Here is a 15,834-nt window from a genome sequence, read left to right as displayed (position 1 = left end):
AAATATTTATACGAAGCCTTTTTTAACTTTTTTAAAGATTTTAAAACTGAATTACTTTAGAAAAAGATAGAAAACCATTAAGAGACGCTCCAATTTGTGAAAATGCTGAATCTGTTGTGGATTTCGTGTGAAAACGGCATCGAATTTTCCTTTTTTTTCTGTTGCATTTGAATTAAATGGCACCTTTCGGGGATTAAAAAAAACATCTGAATATCATGCAGCAGGTTGTTTTCCTGCAGGTGGTCTGAAATATTTATGTGGAGCCTTTTTTAACTTGAGATTTTAAAACTGAATTACTTTAGAAAAATGCATCTGTTGTGGATTTCGTGCGAAAACGGCATCGAATTTTTGTTGTATTTTAATCAAATCATTAATTATTTTAAAGGAATCTTTTACTCTGTAGAATAACTCATATTCACAAAGCTTTTTATCTCCCAACTCACGCTAAAACATTTTTTTAGCGTGAGTTTTTCCTTAAAGTAATTCACAAAGCTGCCGAGACCTGCTAATGCTAAGGCTAAAGCTACGCTGAACGAATCCTGTGGAACGGCCCTTTAATTCGCGACTTGGAAGCCAACTTCAGCTACGTCTGGTGCCATCGTGGCGAGGCTCACGGGGCTTCGTATGTGTCCGAGGTTTGAAAGTTAACAGAATAAATAAGTTACGATACAACGATAAATCGGCTTTATCACGACATTCTGCAGAGAAACGATGAAATAAAACCTCGTCCGAAGCAAAAGTTCTCCGGGAAAACAACACATCTCACATCTAATAGTAGATTTTTTTATTGATGTTTTAATATACAATATATATAATTATATTTATAGTGTACATGAATTGTTTCCACTAAAAACTACAAAGTCATTCTGCGTCATTTTACAGCCATGAGCTCATTGTGAGGGAATGAACACTTGAATATAGACTTTTTTATTTCTCATAAAAATACATAATCTCATCTGTCTCATTGAGAATTTGTCCAAAAAAAAAAAGCAAATTATTTACAGTGTGAAAATACTTATGTGAATGCTTGAAAAGATGTGCTTTTAGTTCCCTTTGTCATCTCCGATAAAACCCTGGCAGCCCTTTATTTAAAGTCCTGTCCCACTCTGGAAGATCCGCCTCATTTTTCACCCAAAAAGTAATAAAAAGTGGACTTCTGTTGCCATGGAAACTCTTTTTAAACACAGAGTATTTCGGTTATTTCAACCTTATTGTTTTGTTCACACGTTTCTGGTCAAAATGGAAGCCAGCGAGGTCACGGATTCAATATTTGGTGCCAGATGGCAGCATCCTGCCAGAGTGAAACGTTGCTTTAATACTGACGCGCCTTCGTTGCCGCTTCGTTACAAACGAAATCTGTCACAGTGAGGACAAACTCCCAGACTTTCACATGACACTGAAGATGTTTGTCGATAATTCTCTGCGATAATGTCCAGAAAAAAGCGGGACGTTCAAAAAAAAAAAAAAAAAGGATTTTTGGCTTAAAAACATTCTTTGAAGCAGAAATTCGTACGAACACCAGAGGTGCCGAATACTGCCCTTTAACTAGAGTCCACAACACGCTGTGACCCAGCTACATACGGACTGTTTCTCTTCATAGTTACCGACAGTAACACAGGGAAGCTGAGTGTGCAAAGTTTAAAATAATATACAGAAATCTGTTAAAGCTACAGTTTGTGTCTGCACAGCAATTTGGCAGCAACTCGTTTCCTCCGAGGAGAGTCGATCCTGCTTCTGGCAGATCTGCAGATTAAAGGAGGGTTTTGGCCGTGATTCCTTCTGAAATACGACCTTCGAACATAAACGTAGAACTTACTTTAAATAAAGCAGACTGCTCTTTGCTACTTGTGCGCTAATCAGGTTAATGAGGTTCGAAATTAAGTTAAATTAAGAGGTTTCTCAGAGTTCGAAAATATTCGTGAATTTTAAAGAGACGCGACACCCAAACCCTGCCATTTATTTTAAGATGGATGAAAGCTACGGCAGAAACTCTCATTTGAGAATTTCACAGAATTTGTGCAAGAAATTGCTTCAAAAGAGCAAAATAAGCGTAGAGATGAAAGTTAAAGGTCGCTGGTTCGCTTTGTGAAAGACGTTCGGAGCTCCTTTAACGTCCCAACGACAGAAAATGTCCCAAAAACTGCTGTAAAAACATTATATTACAAGATTTTGTCCCACTTTTAATGATTCAGTCTTTTAAAACTACTTTGGCCTGAAATATAAAAATATATAAATGTAAAACATTAATTAAATTTTTGGAATTTTAACCCTTAAAGTAGCTCCACGTTTTTTAATAGAAAAAACTAAAATAACCTCCATAAAATAAATTTAAAGGGGTATTTGATTATTATTATTCGGCCCTGAGATGGATCGATGATGGCAGCAACATTGATTTGCGCCACCTGGTGGACAAATGTAAAGGTTTTACACTTAAAGCCAGTAGTTCAAAATGAAATCTGAACATGAAGGAATGCATTAGTTGATGTTTTGATAAATGTGGGATCAGAAATGTAATTTTCAATGGGACGGCTTTAGCGTAGCTTAGCTATTTTAGGCTAATTTATGGAACTAAGATGACATGTCTAAACAGAAATAAATTAATATTTTGTCTATTTTCATTCAGCACATCTTAAATGGCTTGAAAATAAAATAAACTGAATATTACAAAATGTTCTGAGGATCTCTTCAGGGTTGAAAACCGTACGAACCGCATCCCGAATGCTACCTAGAGTCACGTTATTTGGTTGACTTGCTTACGAACACACTTGTGCATGGAAACAAGGGGCAAGAAAAAGAGATTAGCTTCTTAGGGGTCACAGTTTTGTATTAATCTTCCGTTGAAACGATCTTAAAGTACAGTTTTTAAAGATAGTTTTGGTTTCAGCGGTATTAGACGAATTAGTATCAGATGAAAAAGTTTTCTGCTTAATTTGGACATCTTTTCTGAAACAGGATGGACTCTCAGAGAGGGAAACAATTTCAGAAATAAAGCAGAACGATTAAAAAAAAAACAGAAAAAGCAGCAAAATTTAAGTGTGTTGCAGTCATGTCAGAGAAAAAAAAAAAAGATTAAAATGGTCAAACTCTCACTGTGCAAAGTTCTGACAATTTTCTGTCCAATCTGACACTAAAACACTGCATGTTGGAGCGCTGACGCACTCCGATTCAATCTTCAAAAGAGGAATAAAGACACTTTGATTAAAACAGCTTATAGAGACTACGTACAACACATCTCACAGGTGGCAGGCCATTGGAAGGTGATCTTTACCACATCACAGCTGATGTTTAAACCCGACCACCACTCCTCCAAAATGAAGAAATGTTTAGGCACAACGATGAGTGAAAGTACAAAACTGTACAGTACTGTCAAAGTGCAAAAGCTGGAAGCAGAGCTGCAGCTTGTTTCTGAAACGCTCAGCCACGTAAACCTCTGCAGAAAGAGACCAAACCTTCACCCCCGCTGCTCGACTTTAAATGTCTCCTGGTTTCTGTTCAAATCTGAAACAAATCTGAAGTTATCTCTCAAAGAGCTGCACAAAAGAACTGCGAATCACACGTTTCCATGAACTGCTTTAAAGCGAATAAACTCGGCTGTGAAGACTCTCCAGAGGAGGGCGGTATAGGCTGCGCTGCCAGGGGTTGGAAATCAGCAGAAGAAGAAGTTGTCCAAACAGGAAACAACCCTTAAGGAGCAAAACACAACTGTGGTGGACATCCACAGGAGGAAAATGAGAGCTCTTCTTCTGAAGTTACTTTAATCTCTGGGATATTTCATCATATCTGATCAGTCGCCTCCTTTTAATCAGACAACATTCAGTAAGTAGTTTCCATTTGGGCCTTTGTACCATAATCAGATAATAACCATAACCATAATCTTAATCCAATCACGGTAACTCGTGGAGGATCTAATGCTTTTGGAGGACAGTCACTGGTTTGGTTTGTGTCTCCTTCCTCCCAGTTTTGTTTACAGTTAGCAACCAGTCGTCTGTTAATTACCTGTTAATTACCTGGTAATTACATGTTAATTAACTGTTAATTACATGTTAATTACCTGTGGAAAGCAGCCTATTCCGCCACCTGCTCACAATACGATTACCTGTTAATTAACTGTTAATTACATGTTAATTACCTGTGGAAAGCAGCCTATTCCGCCACCTGCTCACAACACGATTACCTGTTAATTAACAGTTAATTACATGTTAATTGCCTGTTAATTACCTGTTAATTACCTGTGGAAAGCAGCCTATTCCGCCACCTGCTCACAATACGACGAAAGCTAGTTCATTGGCTCCAAAGCAGTCGGTGGAAACAGTTATAATGTGCAGTTTGAGTGAGACATTTTAAAAAGTGAAACACTGCAGCCGATTTCAGGTAGAACAGACTGAAGAGTGAAACTAACCGAGAAATGAAAAGTTTAAACGCACCATAAAGGAGGGAAGAGCGAAGTCACTTCTTGCAGATTCAATATGTACAAAAGTGTCTGTATTCACATATAGATACACTATTAACAAATGGACCAGCTTCCACTGAACAAAACCATCAGCTAAAGTTTAACAAACTGACGAATGACTTCAGAACCAGGAGGGTTCAGAGCCTTCGACTCCGGTTCAGCTGGTTCGGACTGAAAAAATAAAAATGGTTCCACCATTTTGTTTGGTTTTGAATTTGGATAAAAGATATTTTACATTGTTTCACTGGATTTTTGAGCGTTTGAGTCACGTTTTGTTGACATTCTTCATGTAATGTACGAAACTTGCGATAGGAATGAAAACCTCGGGTACTCCAGGCGCTGATCCAACAGTCAGAACCACCATCTTCATCATGCTTTCATCGATCCACGTTCCTCAAAGAAACATCAGCACGTTCACACCCTTCCAACGAGAAAACAGCAAAGTCCTGCTGAAGCTTCTCCGTTTGGTTTTCTAGATGAACCCAATGTTCCTGAAGCAGCTTTCCCGACCGTTTGGATCAACAGCCTGAAAATATTCGATCATCTCCTGCGTTTAGGTCTTGATTAGAACTCAAGACCCGATTAGAACCACCAGAAGCTCAGAGTAAGAATCCGGAGAAGAAGCTTCGGCACCATCTGACTGGTCAGTTTGATCGAAGCGCCGACGTTTGATCCAACCAGGATCAGAACAAGCTGTGGTCCGTTTTAGGCATCTGACCAAGAGAATCACATCTGCTGCCTTCTCAGACACGAACAAACCCGCCAGGACACCGTGAGATAAAGACCAATTTTGTCATTTTTCCGCTACATTCAGCTAAAAACGTGGATGTTTTCACTGATTTCCAGCCTTCTGTCCAGCGTGCACGTCCACCGTCGCCTCGTGCACGCTCAGGACAAAGATCAGAGTTTTCCTTTATTCTAAATTGGCTTTGTATGAACTGGACTTACTTGGATTTGAATTAATTTGATTGAATTATGATTGTATCACAATGAATTGGTTTGAATCGGACCTTGACCTGTGACCTTTGCTGTGGTTTGGTGCTTTATAAATTAAACTGACCTGAATCGAACATTGTGAATTCCCCAAAAACCCGTCTGTTTAATCTGCAGTGGGTGTGGTCTGTAGAAGGGGCGGGGCCACGGCAAATAAGTGCGTTGTCCTGACAGTTGGAGCTTAAACCATCACGAACTCTGAGGGATTAGCCGAAGAGTGACGGAGCGTTTATCCAATGAGCTGAGAGATAAACTTCCAACCGGCCAATGGGAAGAGCTGGTGAGCAGGTTGGAATTTTTTCTCTATATTCAGACCGTCCTCGTGGATAAAGACCCGACGCAGAGAGCACGAAACCAGGCTGAACTGAGGCTGAAGTCTTCAGCCGAAGAGGCGGGGCTTGCAGTGATGCTGGCAGATGATTGGATAGAAATAAGGTGCGATAAGGGTTGATGTTCCTCCTGCTGGTGGCGGCTGTGGACCCACAGTGAGGGTCGGGGGTCACGCTTATGGGCTCTAGTGTCCTGGGTGTTGGTGGGAGGTGAAGGGGGTGAAGGCGGGGGGGGGAGACAAAGACAGGGGGCGGGACTGAGGACTGACGCCTCCTGCAGGAGGAGAGTCTGTCGTTGCCTGGGAGACACTGAGAGGCAGGAAGAAGAAGGTGAGTCACACGTTTTATCTGATACTGATGGGACTGCGTGTCTCAGGTAAACCTCACCTGACGGTGTAGCTGCTGCGGTGGGAGGGGTCTGTTACCCCAGCAACAAAAAGCTTCTTCGGGGGTCCATCTGAATCCACCCCTCCTGAGAAATAAGGGTTGACACATTTATTCAGACTCCTCTTAAATCTTACAGCTACATCTCTGTAAACCCCAAAGAGACGGGGCCCAAAGATCCAAATAACCGCCTTTTTTCTTACTTTTTTCTTACTATTGTCATCAGTTTTGCTGCCATTAAATTCAAGACTTACTACAAATTACAAGCAGACTACAGATGCTCAGAGAGAAGGAGGAGAACAGCAGCTTCGGGGGTAAAAAGGCAAAAGGTTTACTGCTCAGAAAGAGTTTCAGATGTCGAGAGATTAAGAACAACTCAGGTTTTAAACTCCTTCTGCAAACCAACGCTGGTCCCAGGTCACACTGGAGGTGTTATTTATTGGCACCATTACAATGATCAATGCTGCATTATCATTACGGCTCTGGATCAATTCCCTTTTTGATTATTGATTCAGTTTTCTTTGAGGAAACAAAAACACTATCGAGGTATTCCTGCAGAAGACAGCAAAGGTTCCTCTACCCATTAAAAAAACAACAAATGGGTTCCTCTTTAACTGCCTCTGGGCTTCCGTAGTTCTGCTGCTGCTTGGAACTGGTTCGGTTCTCCAGAGTCAGACCTGGACCAAACCACGGTCCATCGCAGAGTTTATTGCAGCTAATGGCACTAATTTATTGCTAAAGGCACGTTTACACGGTGGTTCATCCAGGAAGTGTTTCAGTTAAATTTACAAATCCCAGAAGAAAAACTCACTTTGCTTTTGTTACATTTCTGAGTCAATAAAAGCAAAAGTTGCTTTGAATCCCTTCGTTTTAAAGAAAGAAACAACAGAATAAAATAAAGGTGGGAGGAAAAACAGAAAATCTGGAGGCCGTGTTGCCCCGCCCCCTTTCTGATGTCATTGTGACGCAGCAGAGCAACACGTTTTGGGCCGCTTCTTCCTCTCTAACACGACTGTTTTCACGCTTTTCCACGTTCATCAGTTATTTACCTTTCCTCTTTAGTGGAGTTAAAGCCGGCCATCTGACGGTGGCGCTGACTGCAGGTCTGTTGGACATCAACACGTACGTCAGTGCACTGATTCAGACTGAAGCTGACAGAGTAAAACTGATTTATTGCGTTCACCTGAACCTCCTCGTTGGACTTGGAGACGAGTTGGGCGTGACTCCGCTGTCCTGCGACGGGAACCACTGAAGAAGAAAAGGAAAAAACAGGAGTCAACAGTCGATCTGGAACTGGATCCAGAGACACTCTCAATCCTCTGAAACCCTCTGGACTCTGATATCTGTTCTAGTTTTGATTTAAAAGCCCAAATCTGGATTAATTTAAAAGTATAACCTAATAAGAATAGAATCTGGAACTCTAATCTGGATTCAATCTTAATATTATCATGTAGATATGTTTTTTAAGGATATAATCCAAATAAATCTGGAATTCAGTTCACTTCAACTTTTTTCTAAACTCTGAACTGGATCAACTCTTAATTTTCTGATCCAGATTAGTCTGAACATCCTCATCTTTATTCTTAAGAATCAGATTTAAATAAAGAAAAACATCTTTATCATTCTGTCACAACCATCTAATCTGCATTTACACATAATATTTTAATCCAGATTGAGTCAAAACACTAAATATAAATCCAGTTTAATGAATCTTGCCAAGATCAGTTTAAAAATTTGAATCAGAAAATTTTGATCTGCAACACTTTACAGGTAATGTGGACCTGAACTCTTAAGCATCCACTCTAAATCCTTAAATCTATTTTCTGAACAGTTTTATCAGCATTCAGTCTGAATATTCTAATCTGGATTCAGTCTGAACATTATAAACCAGTTTCAAGAGTCTAATGTAGATCCATCTGAAACCTAATCTGGATTTAATGTGAACATTATAAACCAGTTTCAAGAGTCTAATGTAGATCCATCTGAAAACTAATCTGGATTTAATGTGAACATTATAAACCAGAATGAGTTTCAAGAGTCTAATGTAGATCCATCTGAAACCTAATCTGGATTTAATGTGAACATTATAAACCAGAATGAGTTTCAAGAGTCTAATGTAGATCCATCTGAAACCTAATCTGGATTTAATGTGAACATTATAAACCAGAATGAGTTTCAAGAGTCTAATGTAGATCCATCTGAAACCTAATCTGGATTTAATGTGAACATTATAAACCAGTTTCAAGAGTCTAATGTAGATCCATCTGAAACCTAATCTGGATTCAGTCTGAACATTATAAACCAGAATGAGTTTCAAGAGTCTAATGTAGATCCATCTGAAACTTAATCTGGATTTAATGTGAACATTATAAACCAGAATGAGTTTCAAGAGTCTAATGTAGATCCATCTGAAACCTAATCTGGATTTAATGTGAACATTATAAACCAGAATGAGTTTCAAGAGTCTAATGTAGATCCATCTGAAACCTAATCTGGATTTAATCTGAACATTATAAACCAGAATGAGTTTCAAGAGTCTAATGTAGATCCATCTGAAACCTAATCTGGATTTAATGTGAACATTATAAACCAGAATGAGTTTCAAGAGTCTAATGTAGATCCATCTGAAACCTAATCTGGATTTAATCTGAACATTATAAACCAGAATGAGTTTCAAGAGTCTAATGTAGATCCATCTGAAACCTAATCTGGATTTAATCTGAACCCTCAAAGATTTAATCGTCAAAGTTTGATCCAGAACAATTTGAATCTGATGTCCGATCCTAATTTGCATCATGAATCTGGTCCAAAACCAGATTTGGATGTAGTCTGAGCCTTTGATCAGAATTCAGTTTAAATCATCTGACGTGCACTGCTTTTAAACGATCTAATCTGAGTGTAGTTTTATACGGGTATAAATCAGCCTAACGGTCCGATCTGGATTCTGTTTGATCCCTTTAATGTGGATTTTATTTTTAAAAGGTTCTCCAGATTGATCTGAAACTGGATTTAGACTAAATCAAAAGAATTCTGAATCTGGAGGATGTAAACAGAATCCAGATAAACCCTCAACTAAAACCGGTTTTAATCTGGATCCATATTAACGGCACACTCTGAACTGGATTCAGTCTAAACCCTCTTATTGATTCAGTCTAACTTCGTTGGTTAAGATCACTTTCAACCCTCAGACTTGGTTTACGTCAAAATCCTCTGAGCTGAATCTACTGAGTAATCTGATCTGGATTCAGAATCTAACCTAGAATATCTCACTTAGTGAAACCAGAACCATGAAACCAAGTCCTGATAAATCACTTCCTCTTTCACAGGTCCAGGACTACAGTACCCATGAGCCTCAGCGGCTTAGAACATAATGACACATTCTGAGATCCCGGGAGGAATAAAAGGCGGCGTGGAGGCGCTCACCACTGCTGCGTGGTCGTGCCACGAACTGACCGGAGGAACTGGAATCAGACTGGAAGGACTGGGAGACGGAAAGAGAGGAATGGTGAATAACAGCTGGTTCAGACTTCAGGAGGCTGAAGGACTGATGTGCAGTTGTGTTACCTCAGTCGATGCAGATTCCCTCTGAGCATCATTTCCATGTTCTCCTCCTGTCAGCAAACACAAAGAGCAGCTTTCAGCCATCATGTTGAATTAATTTTCTTCCCTGTATGTGCTAACAGATGCTAACAGATGCTAACAGATGCTAGCAGCCTCAAACACTTTCATGAGTTTATGTTTCTATGCATTGGAGCGTTTCATAGTTTAATTTACTAAACTTTTACTCTATTGAGGGAAGTTTTCTCTTCAGATTTGGAGGTGAGGGGTCTCTCTAACCTGCCATAAAAACGATATGAAACACAGCAGTTTAATAAAAGTACATCTGTGTGTCCACAACTAGATTCTGCTGCTCACAGTGACAGAATTATCTCAGTACGACTGATAGTTTTCACACAGGAACTGTTTGTTTGAGGCTGTTTCTTTCTGCCTCTGTACAGCCCCGAAAAAGGCGGGAAAATGTCTGCTGTCTGTTGGAATTTAAAACAAAGTGTCAGGCCCAAAAAAGGCGGGAAAATGTCTGCTGTCTGTTGGAATTTAAAACAAAGTGTCAGGCCCGAAAAAGGCAGGAAAATTTCTGCTGTCTGTTGGAATTTAAAACAAAGTGTCAGGCCCGAAAAAGGCGGGAAAATGTCTGTTGGAATTTAAAACAAAGTGGATGTTTTCTTTCAGAAGTGCAGCTGGAAGTGGACTGGCGAGTTATTGCTGGGTTACAGCTCGCTATCGCCCCCTCCGTTGGTTTTACGAACTAATCTTCAGTCAAACGCCACATTCTGAAAGTGTTGAGGACCAAACCGAAACCGAGCAAAGATACAAACAGGAAGTCTGCCCATCCTCACCTGCCTCTTCTGGTCGGGTCTGTCTCCGCTCAAAGAGAAAGGAGACAAGGGGACGAGCTGAAGGAGGAAACAGAGGAAGGAAGCTGGTGAGGTTCAGTTAAAAACAGCTAAATCACAGGTTTATCTCAGGGTGATGTCTCCCTGTGAGGTTTTCACTGGACTCAACCTTCCTGACCGGGTACTTCCTGCCACCAGCTTGTGTTTCAGCACCTTCATCAGGTCCATCCAGGTACATTTAAAACAACCGAACCAAAGGACTGTACAGCTGGATAAAGTAAGAAACTTACAGGCCAATAAAACTAGCTAAAACTGAAGCTAAAGCTAAAGCTAAGTGATAATTATGATCAACAATAATATCAGGAACACATAATCCAGCAGACAGTAAAAGACAAGAAACCAAATAAAGGCAGAGCTCAGAATAAATCACCTAAAAGGATGTGAAACTGGAGCCAAAAGCCAAGAAGTAGAGATGTGAGCTGAAAGTGAAGAATGACTGAGGGTGAAGTGTTCCACCATCACGTGATAAACGCTCCGATTTAAGGTGCAATAAACGGGTAAATATCTGCAGAAACCTGGTAACGATAAGCAGCCGCTGCTAACTGAGCGGCTGAGACGACTAAACACTGCTCTCTCTGAGCCTTTTAAATACATTTAATATCAAGGTCTGAATACAGAAGCACGAAATTCAGAGGCAGCTGACCTCAGTCCATCCAGTGAGACACCAGCCACAGTGAGTTGGTAACCAGCAGCTGATGCAGTAAGTTTCTGGTTAAAACCACAAGGAGTCACCTTCTTTAAGCCATTCAGGTGTGTTTTAACATGATGCCAAGGAGGAAAGACACCAGCAATGATCTCAGAGAAGCAGCTGCTGCTGCCCATCAGTCTGGGAAGGGTTATAAGGCCATTTCCAGACTATCTGGAGTCCATCATTCTACAGAGAGAAAGATTATTCACAAGTGGAAAACATTCAGGACAGCTGTCAATCTTCCCAGGAGTGGACGTCCCAGCAAGTTCACCCCAAGGTGAAGAAGCCCAGAGCTACATCTCAGACTCTACAGGCCTCAGTTAGCATGTTAAAGGTTAAAGGTCACCCCAAGGTGAAAAAGCCCAGAGCTACATCTCAGACTCTACAGGCCTCAGTTAGCATGTTAAAGGTTAAAGGTCACCCCAAGGTGAAAAAGCCCAGAGCTACATCTCAGACTCTACAGGCCTCAGTTAGCATGTTAAAGGTTAAAGGTCACCCCAAGGTGAAAAAGCCAAGAGCTACATCTCAGACTCTACAGGCCTCAGTTAGCATGTTAAAGGTTAAAGGTCACCCCAAGGTGAAAAAGCCCAGAGCTACATCTCAGACTCTACAGGCCTCAGTTAGCATGTTAAAGGTTAAAGGTCACCCCAAGGTGAAAAAGCCCGAGCTACATCTCAGACTCTACAGGCCTCAGTTAGCATGTTAAAGGTTAAAGGTCACCCCAAGGTGAAGAAGCCCAGAGCTACATCTCAGACTCTACAGGCCTCAGTTAGCATGTTAAAGGTTAAAGGTCACCCCAAGGTGAAGAAGCCCAGAGCTACATCTCAGACTCTACAGGCCTCAGTTAGCATGTTAAAGGTTAAAGGTCTCCCCAAGGTGAAGAAGCCCAGAGCTACATCTCAGACTCTACAGGCCTCAGTTAGCATGTTAAAGGTTAAAGGTCACCCCAAGGTGAAAAAGCCCAGAGCTACATCTCAGACTCTACAGGCCTCAGTTAGCATGTTAAAGGTTAAAGGTCACCCCAAGGTGAAAAAGCCCAGAGCTACATCTCAGACTCTACAGGCCTCAGTTAGCATGCTAAAGGTTAAAGGTCACCCCAAGGTGAAGAAGCCCAGAGCTACATCTCAGACTCTACAGGCCTCAGTTAGCATGTTAAAGGTTAAAGGTCACCCCAAGGTGAAAAAGCCCAGAGCTACATCTCAGACTCTACAGGCCTCAGTTAGCATGTTAAAGGTTAAAGGTCACCCCAAGGTGAAAAAGCCCAGAGCTACATCTCAGACTCTACAGGCCTCAGTTAGCATGTTAAAGGTTAAAGGTCACCCCAAGGTGAAAAAGCCCAGAGCTACATCTCAGACTCTACAGGCCTCAGTTAGCATGTTAAAGGTTAAAGGTCACCCCAAGGTGAAAAAGCCCAGAGCTACATCTCAGACTCTACAGGCCTCAGTTAGCAGGTTAAAGGTCAAAGGTCACCCCAAGGTGAAGAAGCCCAGAGCTACATCTCAGACTCTACAGGCCTCAGTTAGCATGCTAAAGGTTAAAGGTCACCCCAAGGTGAAAAAGCCCAGAGCTACATCTCAGACTCTACAGGCCTCAGGTAGCATGTTAAAGGTTAAAGGTCACCCCAAGGTGAAAAAGCCCAGAGCTACATCTCAGACTCTACAGGCCTCAGTTAGCATGTTAAAGGTTAAAGGTCATGACAGCACAGTTAGAAAAAGACTGAACAAGGATGGCTTGTTTGGAAGGGCTGCAGGAGAAAAGAATCAAGGTGCTGCAATGGTCCAGTCAGAGTCCAGACCTCAGCCTGACTGAAATGCTGTGGTGGGACCTTAAGAGAGCTGTGCAGAAACCACGCTGGAGAGAAGAGTGGCCGAGATTCCTCCAGAACCAGGAGAGAGACTGATAACGTCCCACAGGAAACCATCACTGCAGCTCACTGCTGCTGAAGCTGCTGGATCAGGGGTTCACTTAGTTTTACACTCACTGCTGCTGAAGCTGCTGGATCAGGGGTTCATTTAGTTTCTCACTCACTGCTGCTGAAGCTGCTGGATCAGGGGTTCACTAAGTTTCTCACTCACTGCTGCTGAAGCTGCTGGATCAGGGGTTCACTTAGTTTTACACTCACTGCTGCTGAAGCTGCTGGATCAGGGGTTCACTAAGTTTCTCACTCACTGCTGCTGAAGCTGCTGGATCAGGGGTTCACTTAGTTTTACACTCACTGCTGATGAAGCTGCTGGATCAGGGGTTCACTTAGTTTTACACTCACTGCTGCTGGATCAGGGGTTCACTTAGTTTCACACGCACTGCCGCTGGATCAGGGGTTCACTTAGTTTTACACGCACTGCCGCTGGATCAGGGGTTCACTTAGTTTTACACTCACTGCTGCTGGATCAGGGGTTCACTTAGTTTCACACTCACTGCTGCTGAAGCTGCTGGATCAGGGGTTCACTTAGTTTTACACTCACTGCTGCTGAAGCTGCTGGATCAGGGGTTCACTTAGTTTCACACTCACTGCTGCTGGATCAGGGGTTCACTCAGTTTTAAGCCCTGCTGAGGACCACCTGAGATGCTGCTTCTACCTTGGCTGTTACCCACCTGCGAGGGGTTGATGGACACGCTGCTGCGTCTGTAGCGAGCCGAGGTCACGGGGCTGAAGATGGTCATCCCGTCACTGAGAGAGAAACACGTTGAGTTCATTCATTTATCTGGAGACACACAAACATCAGCAGCAGCTCCACTGTCACATATTTATACAGTTAGCAGCTGTTAAGATGCTAAATTAATGTAAAAGATGTTCAAATAAGGGAAATTTTCTGCACTGAACTCATTTTATTTCACTCTCAGCTTTTTGTTTGTTCCTTTCATTCAGTTTTTAATGTTTTATGAACATTTCATCATTCTGTTTTTAATGTTTTATGAACCTTTCATCATTCAGTTTTTAATGTTTTATGAACCTTTCATCATTCTGTTTTTAATGTTTTATGAACCTTTCATCATTCTGTTTTGTTCTTTTTGGCACTGAAGGCAGTTTTCCTGCTTTCGATGAGTGACAAACTGCCTTTAAAACATGATTTTTTGTGGATATTTGGAGGCTCTCTCGGAGTTGACGTGTAAAATCAATCAATAACTTTAATCTAATAATCTCATCCAGACCGAACAAGCTCACGGTTCTGTTCTGGTGTGTCACCGGCAAACTGCCGTTTATTTAGGCATCATTTAATGAGCCCAACAAACAGCAGATGTTAGGGACAGCTGTTCAGGGCTGAGGTTCTGACCCACTGGAGCAGAACTCCTCCTTTAGTGGTGAACATCTGTGGGAAAGCCACGACTCAACAGAACGAATTCATCATCAAGTAAAAACAACCCGTCATCAAGTAGAAGTTAAACATAAGTGATTCATTCAGTCTTTAACTTAAAAACAATAGCATAAAAGGGCCAAAAGATTGGTGCTTTTGTTTATTAAATCAGATTTAATGGAATAACTTTAACAAAACGGCTTTTAAATAATGTATCCTTCAGCTCAATAAGATTTTCTTTGACAACTTTTAAACAATTTTCTGTAAAGACATAAACAAAAAGAAAAATAACATCAAAATGTGAAAATGTGCCATCTTCATACTTTATATGTTTCATGTAATAGATAAAAAAAATTATTTAATCACAACTTCGAACAATAATCGTCCTAAGGACACATTATATAAACGAATGTTTGCCATTTATTTATAAAATGCCTTTTATTGTGATAAATTAAGCAGTTCAGTTCACTCAAAGTAAAGAGGATTTGTCCAATGTGGATGTAGTACCGCTGACCTGACACTGGTAATCATGGGGGCGCTGTTCGACCTCCGGAGAGCCCCGCCTCCTGCTCCACCAGCTGCGCCTGCGCATTGGTCCACTTCCATCCGTTCCATACTGTGGTCCGCAGGCCCGGAGGTAGCGGCGCCACCTGCCGGCCTCCGACCCTTCGACGGCGGTGAGGGGCTCTACTCTAGCCCGGTGGAAGCCTGACCTGCAGGCCTCACTGGCAGCGAACCCAGGGCCGCCGAGTCAGCGGACTGAACCCCAAAGATGCCGACCTTTTATCGCATATTTCACCGAAAAAATACCGTGTCCGTTTCCGACTGCGGGCCAGATCCACATGTATCACCCGCAGATACGCTTCATTTGCTGCTGTCTCTGGCGAAAAATTTTGACTGCGTAAAGGCGAGGTAAAATATGAACCCAACGCGAAAGCCCTGCAGACGAAGTTTGGGTGCCGTTAAAACTCGACTCTCGCCCGGCTGTTCCGCGTCTGCGGAGAAAGTTTTGGTTCGAGTACACACAGATGACGTGACTTTTAGGATTAGCTGTTGAGCTAACTTGGAGTAAAACCTCCTGCCAGAGATCAGAAAACCGCTAAACGGATGCCTCAAACGGCCAAACCCAGGCTGGTCCACCAGTCCCCGGGAAGCGGCGGTCCCACAGTCCCCCAAACCACCAAGTCGACCTCCAAAAGAGTCGTGGAATCAGAGAAAATTAACAGTTTGAAAGATTTTTACA

General features: G+C 41.8%; 2 protein-coding genes and 1 long non-coding RNA gene across 5 annotated transcripts in view; 1 reads left to right on the top strand and 2 right to left on the bottom strand.

The window, feature by feature from the left end:
* The window catches only part of nup98 (nucleoporin 98 and 96 precursor), a 64,002-nt gene extending 48,349 nt beyond the window's left edge, over window positions 1–15,653 (top strand). For both annotated transcript variants that reach the window (XM_072374677.1, XM_072374676.1), the window contains exon 36: window positions 15,248–15,653. In XM_072374677.1, the coding sequence (XP_072230778.1) occupies window positions 15,248–15,496 (249 nt within the window). In that variant the 3' untranslated portion in view covers window positions 15,497–15,653. The remainder of the gene's footprint in view (window positions 1–15,247) is intronic.
* Window positions 768–4,090, bottom strand: LOC140279532 (uncharacterized). Its single transcript, XR_011909340.1, has 2 exons — window positions 4,041–4,090; window positions 768–4,007 (listed from the first exon to the last, which is right to left on the bottom strand). It is a non-coding gene; the product is annotated as an uncharacterized lncRNA (long non-coding RNA).
* Window positions 5,874–15,248, bottom strand: LOC140279530 (P2R1A-PPP2R2A-interacting phosphatase regulator 1). 2 transcript variants are annotated; one of them, XM_072374682.1, is made up of 9 exons: window positions 15,106–15,248; window positions 13,891–13,966; window positions 10,554–10,610; window positions 9,721–9,767; window positions 9,580–9,637; window positions 7,340–7,404; window positions 7,206–7,261; window positions 6,160–6,244; window positions 5,874–6,081 (listed from the first exon to the last, which is right to left on the bottom strand). In XM_072374682.1, exons 1-9 carry the CDS (start codon window positions 15,204–15,206, stop codon window positions 5,958–5,960), a joined length of 669 nt encoding a protein of 222 aa, XP_072230783.1. In that variant the 5' UTR covers window positions 15,207–15,248; the 3' UTR covers window positions 5,874–5,957. The 2 variants fall into 2 exon arrangements, with proteins under 2 accessions (XP_072230783.1, XP_072230784.1); XM_072374683.1 differs by lacking the exons at window positions 9,580–9,637; window positions 9,721–9,767.
* Window positions 15,654–15,834: the final 181 nt, after the last annotated feature.

The sequence above is a fragment of the Leuresthes tenuis genome, unplaced genomic scaffold (assembly GCF_036924035.1).
Source record: "Leuresthes tenuis unplaced genomic scaffold, fLeuTen1.0.hap1 SCAF_21, whole genome shotgun sequence".
In the NCBI taxonomy this organism is placed as follows: Eukaryota; Metazoa; Chordata; class Actinopteri; order Atheriniformes; family Atherinopsidae; genus Leuresthes; species Leuresthes tenuis.
The sequence above is the reverse complement of the archived record's forward strand: the minus strand, read 5'-3'. Positions and strand labels throughout refer to the sequence as shown.

Bases quoted from the DNA above. Each gene is read 5' to 3' on its own strand.
- LOC140279530 (XM_072374682.1), bottom strand. From the start codon at position 15,206: ATGGAACGGATGGAAGTGGACCAATGCGCAGGCGCAGCTGGTGGAGCA. The intron at 7,262-7,339 runs GTGAACGCAATA...GATGTCCAACAG, and splicing joins AGTCCAACGAGGAGGTTCAG to ACCTGCAGTCAGCGCCACCG. The intron at 6,082-6,159 runs GTGAGGTTTACC...CCTGCCTCTCAG, and splicing joins CGCAGCAGCTACACCGTCAG to TGTCTCCCAGGCAACGACAG.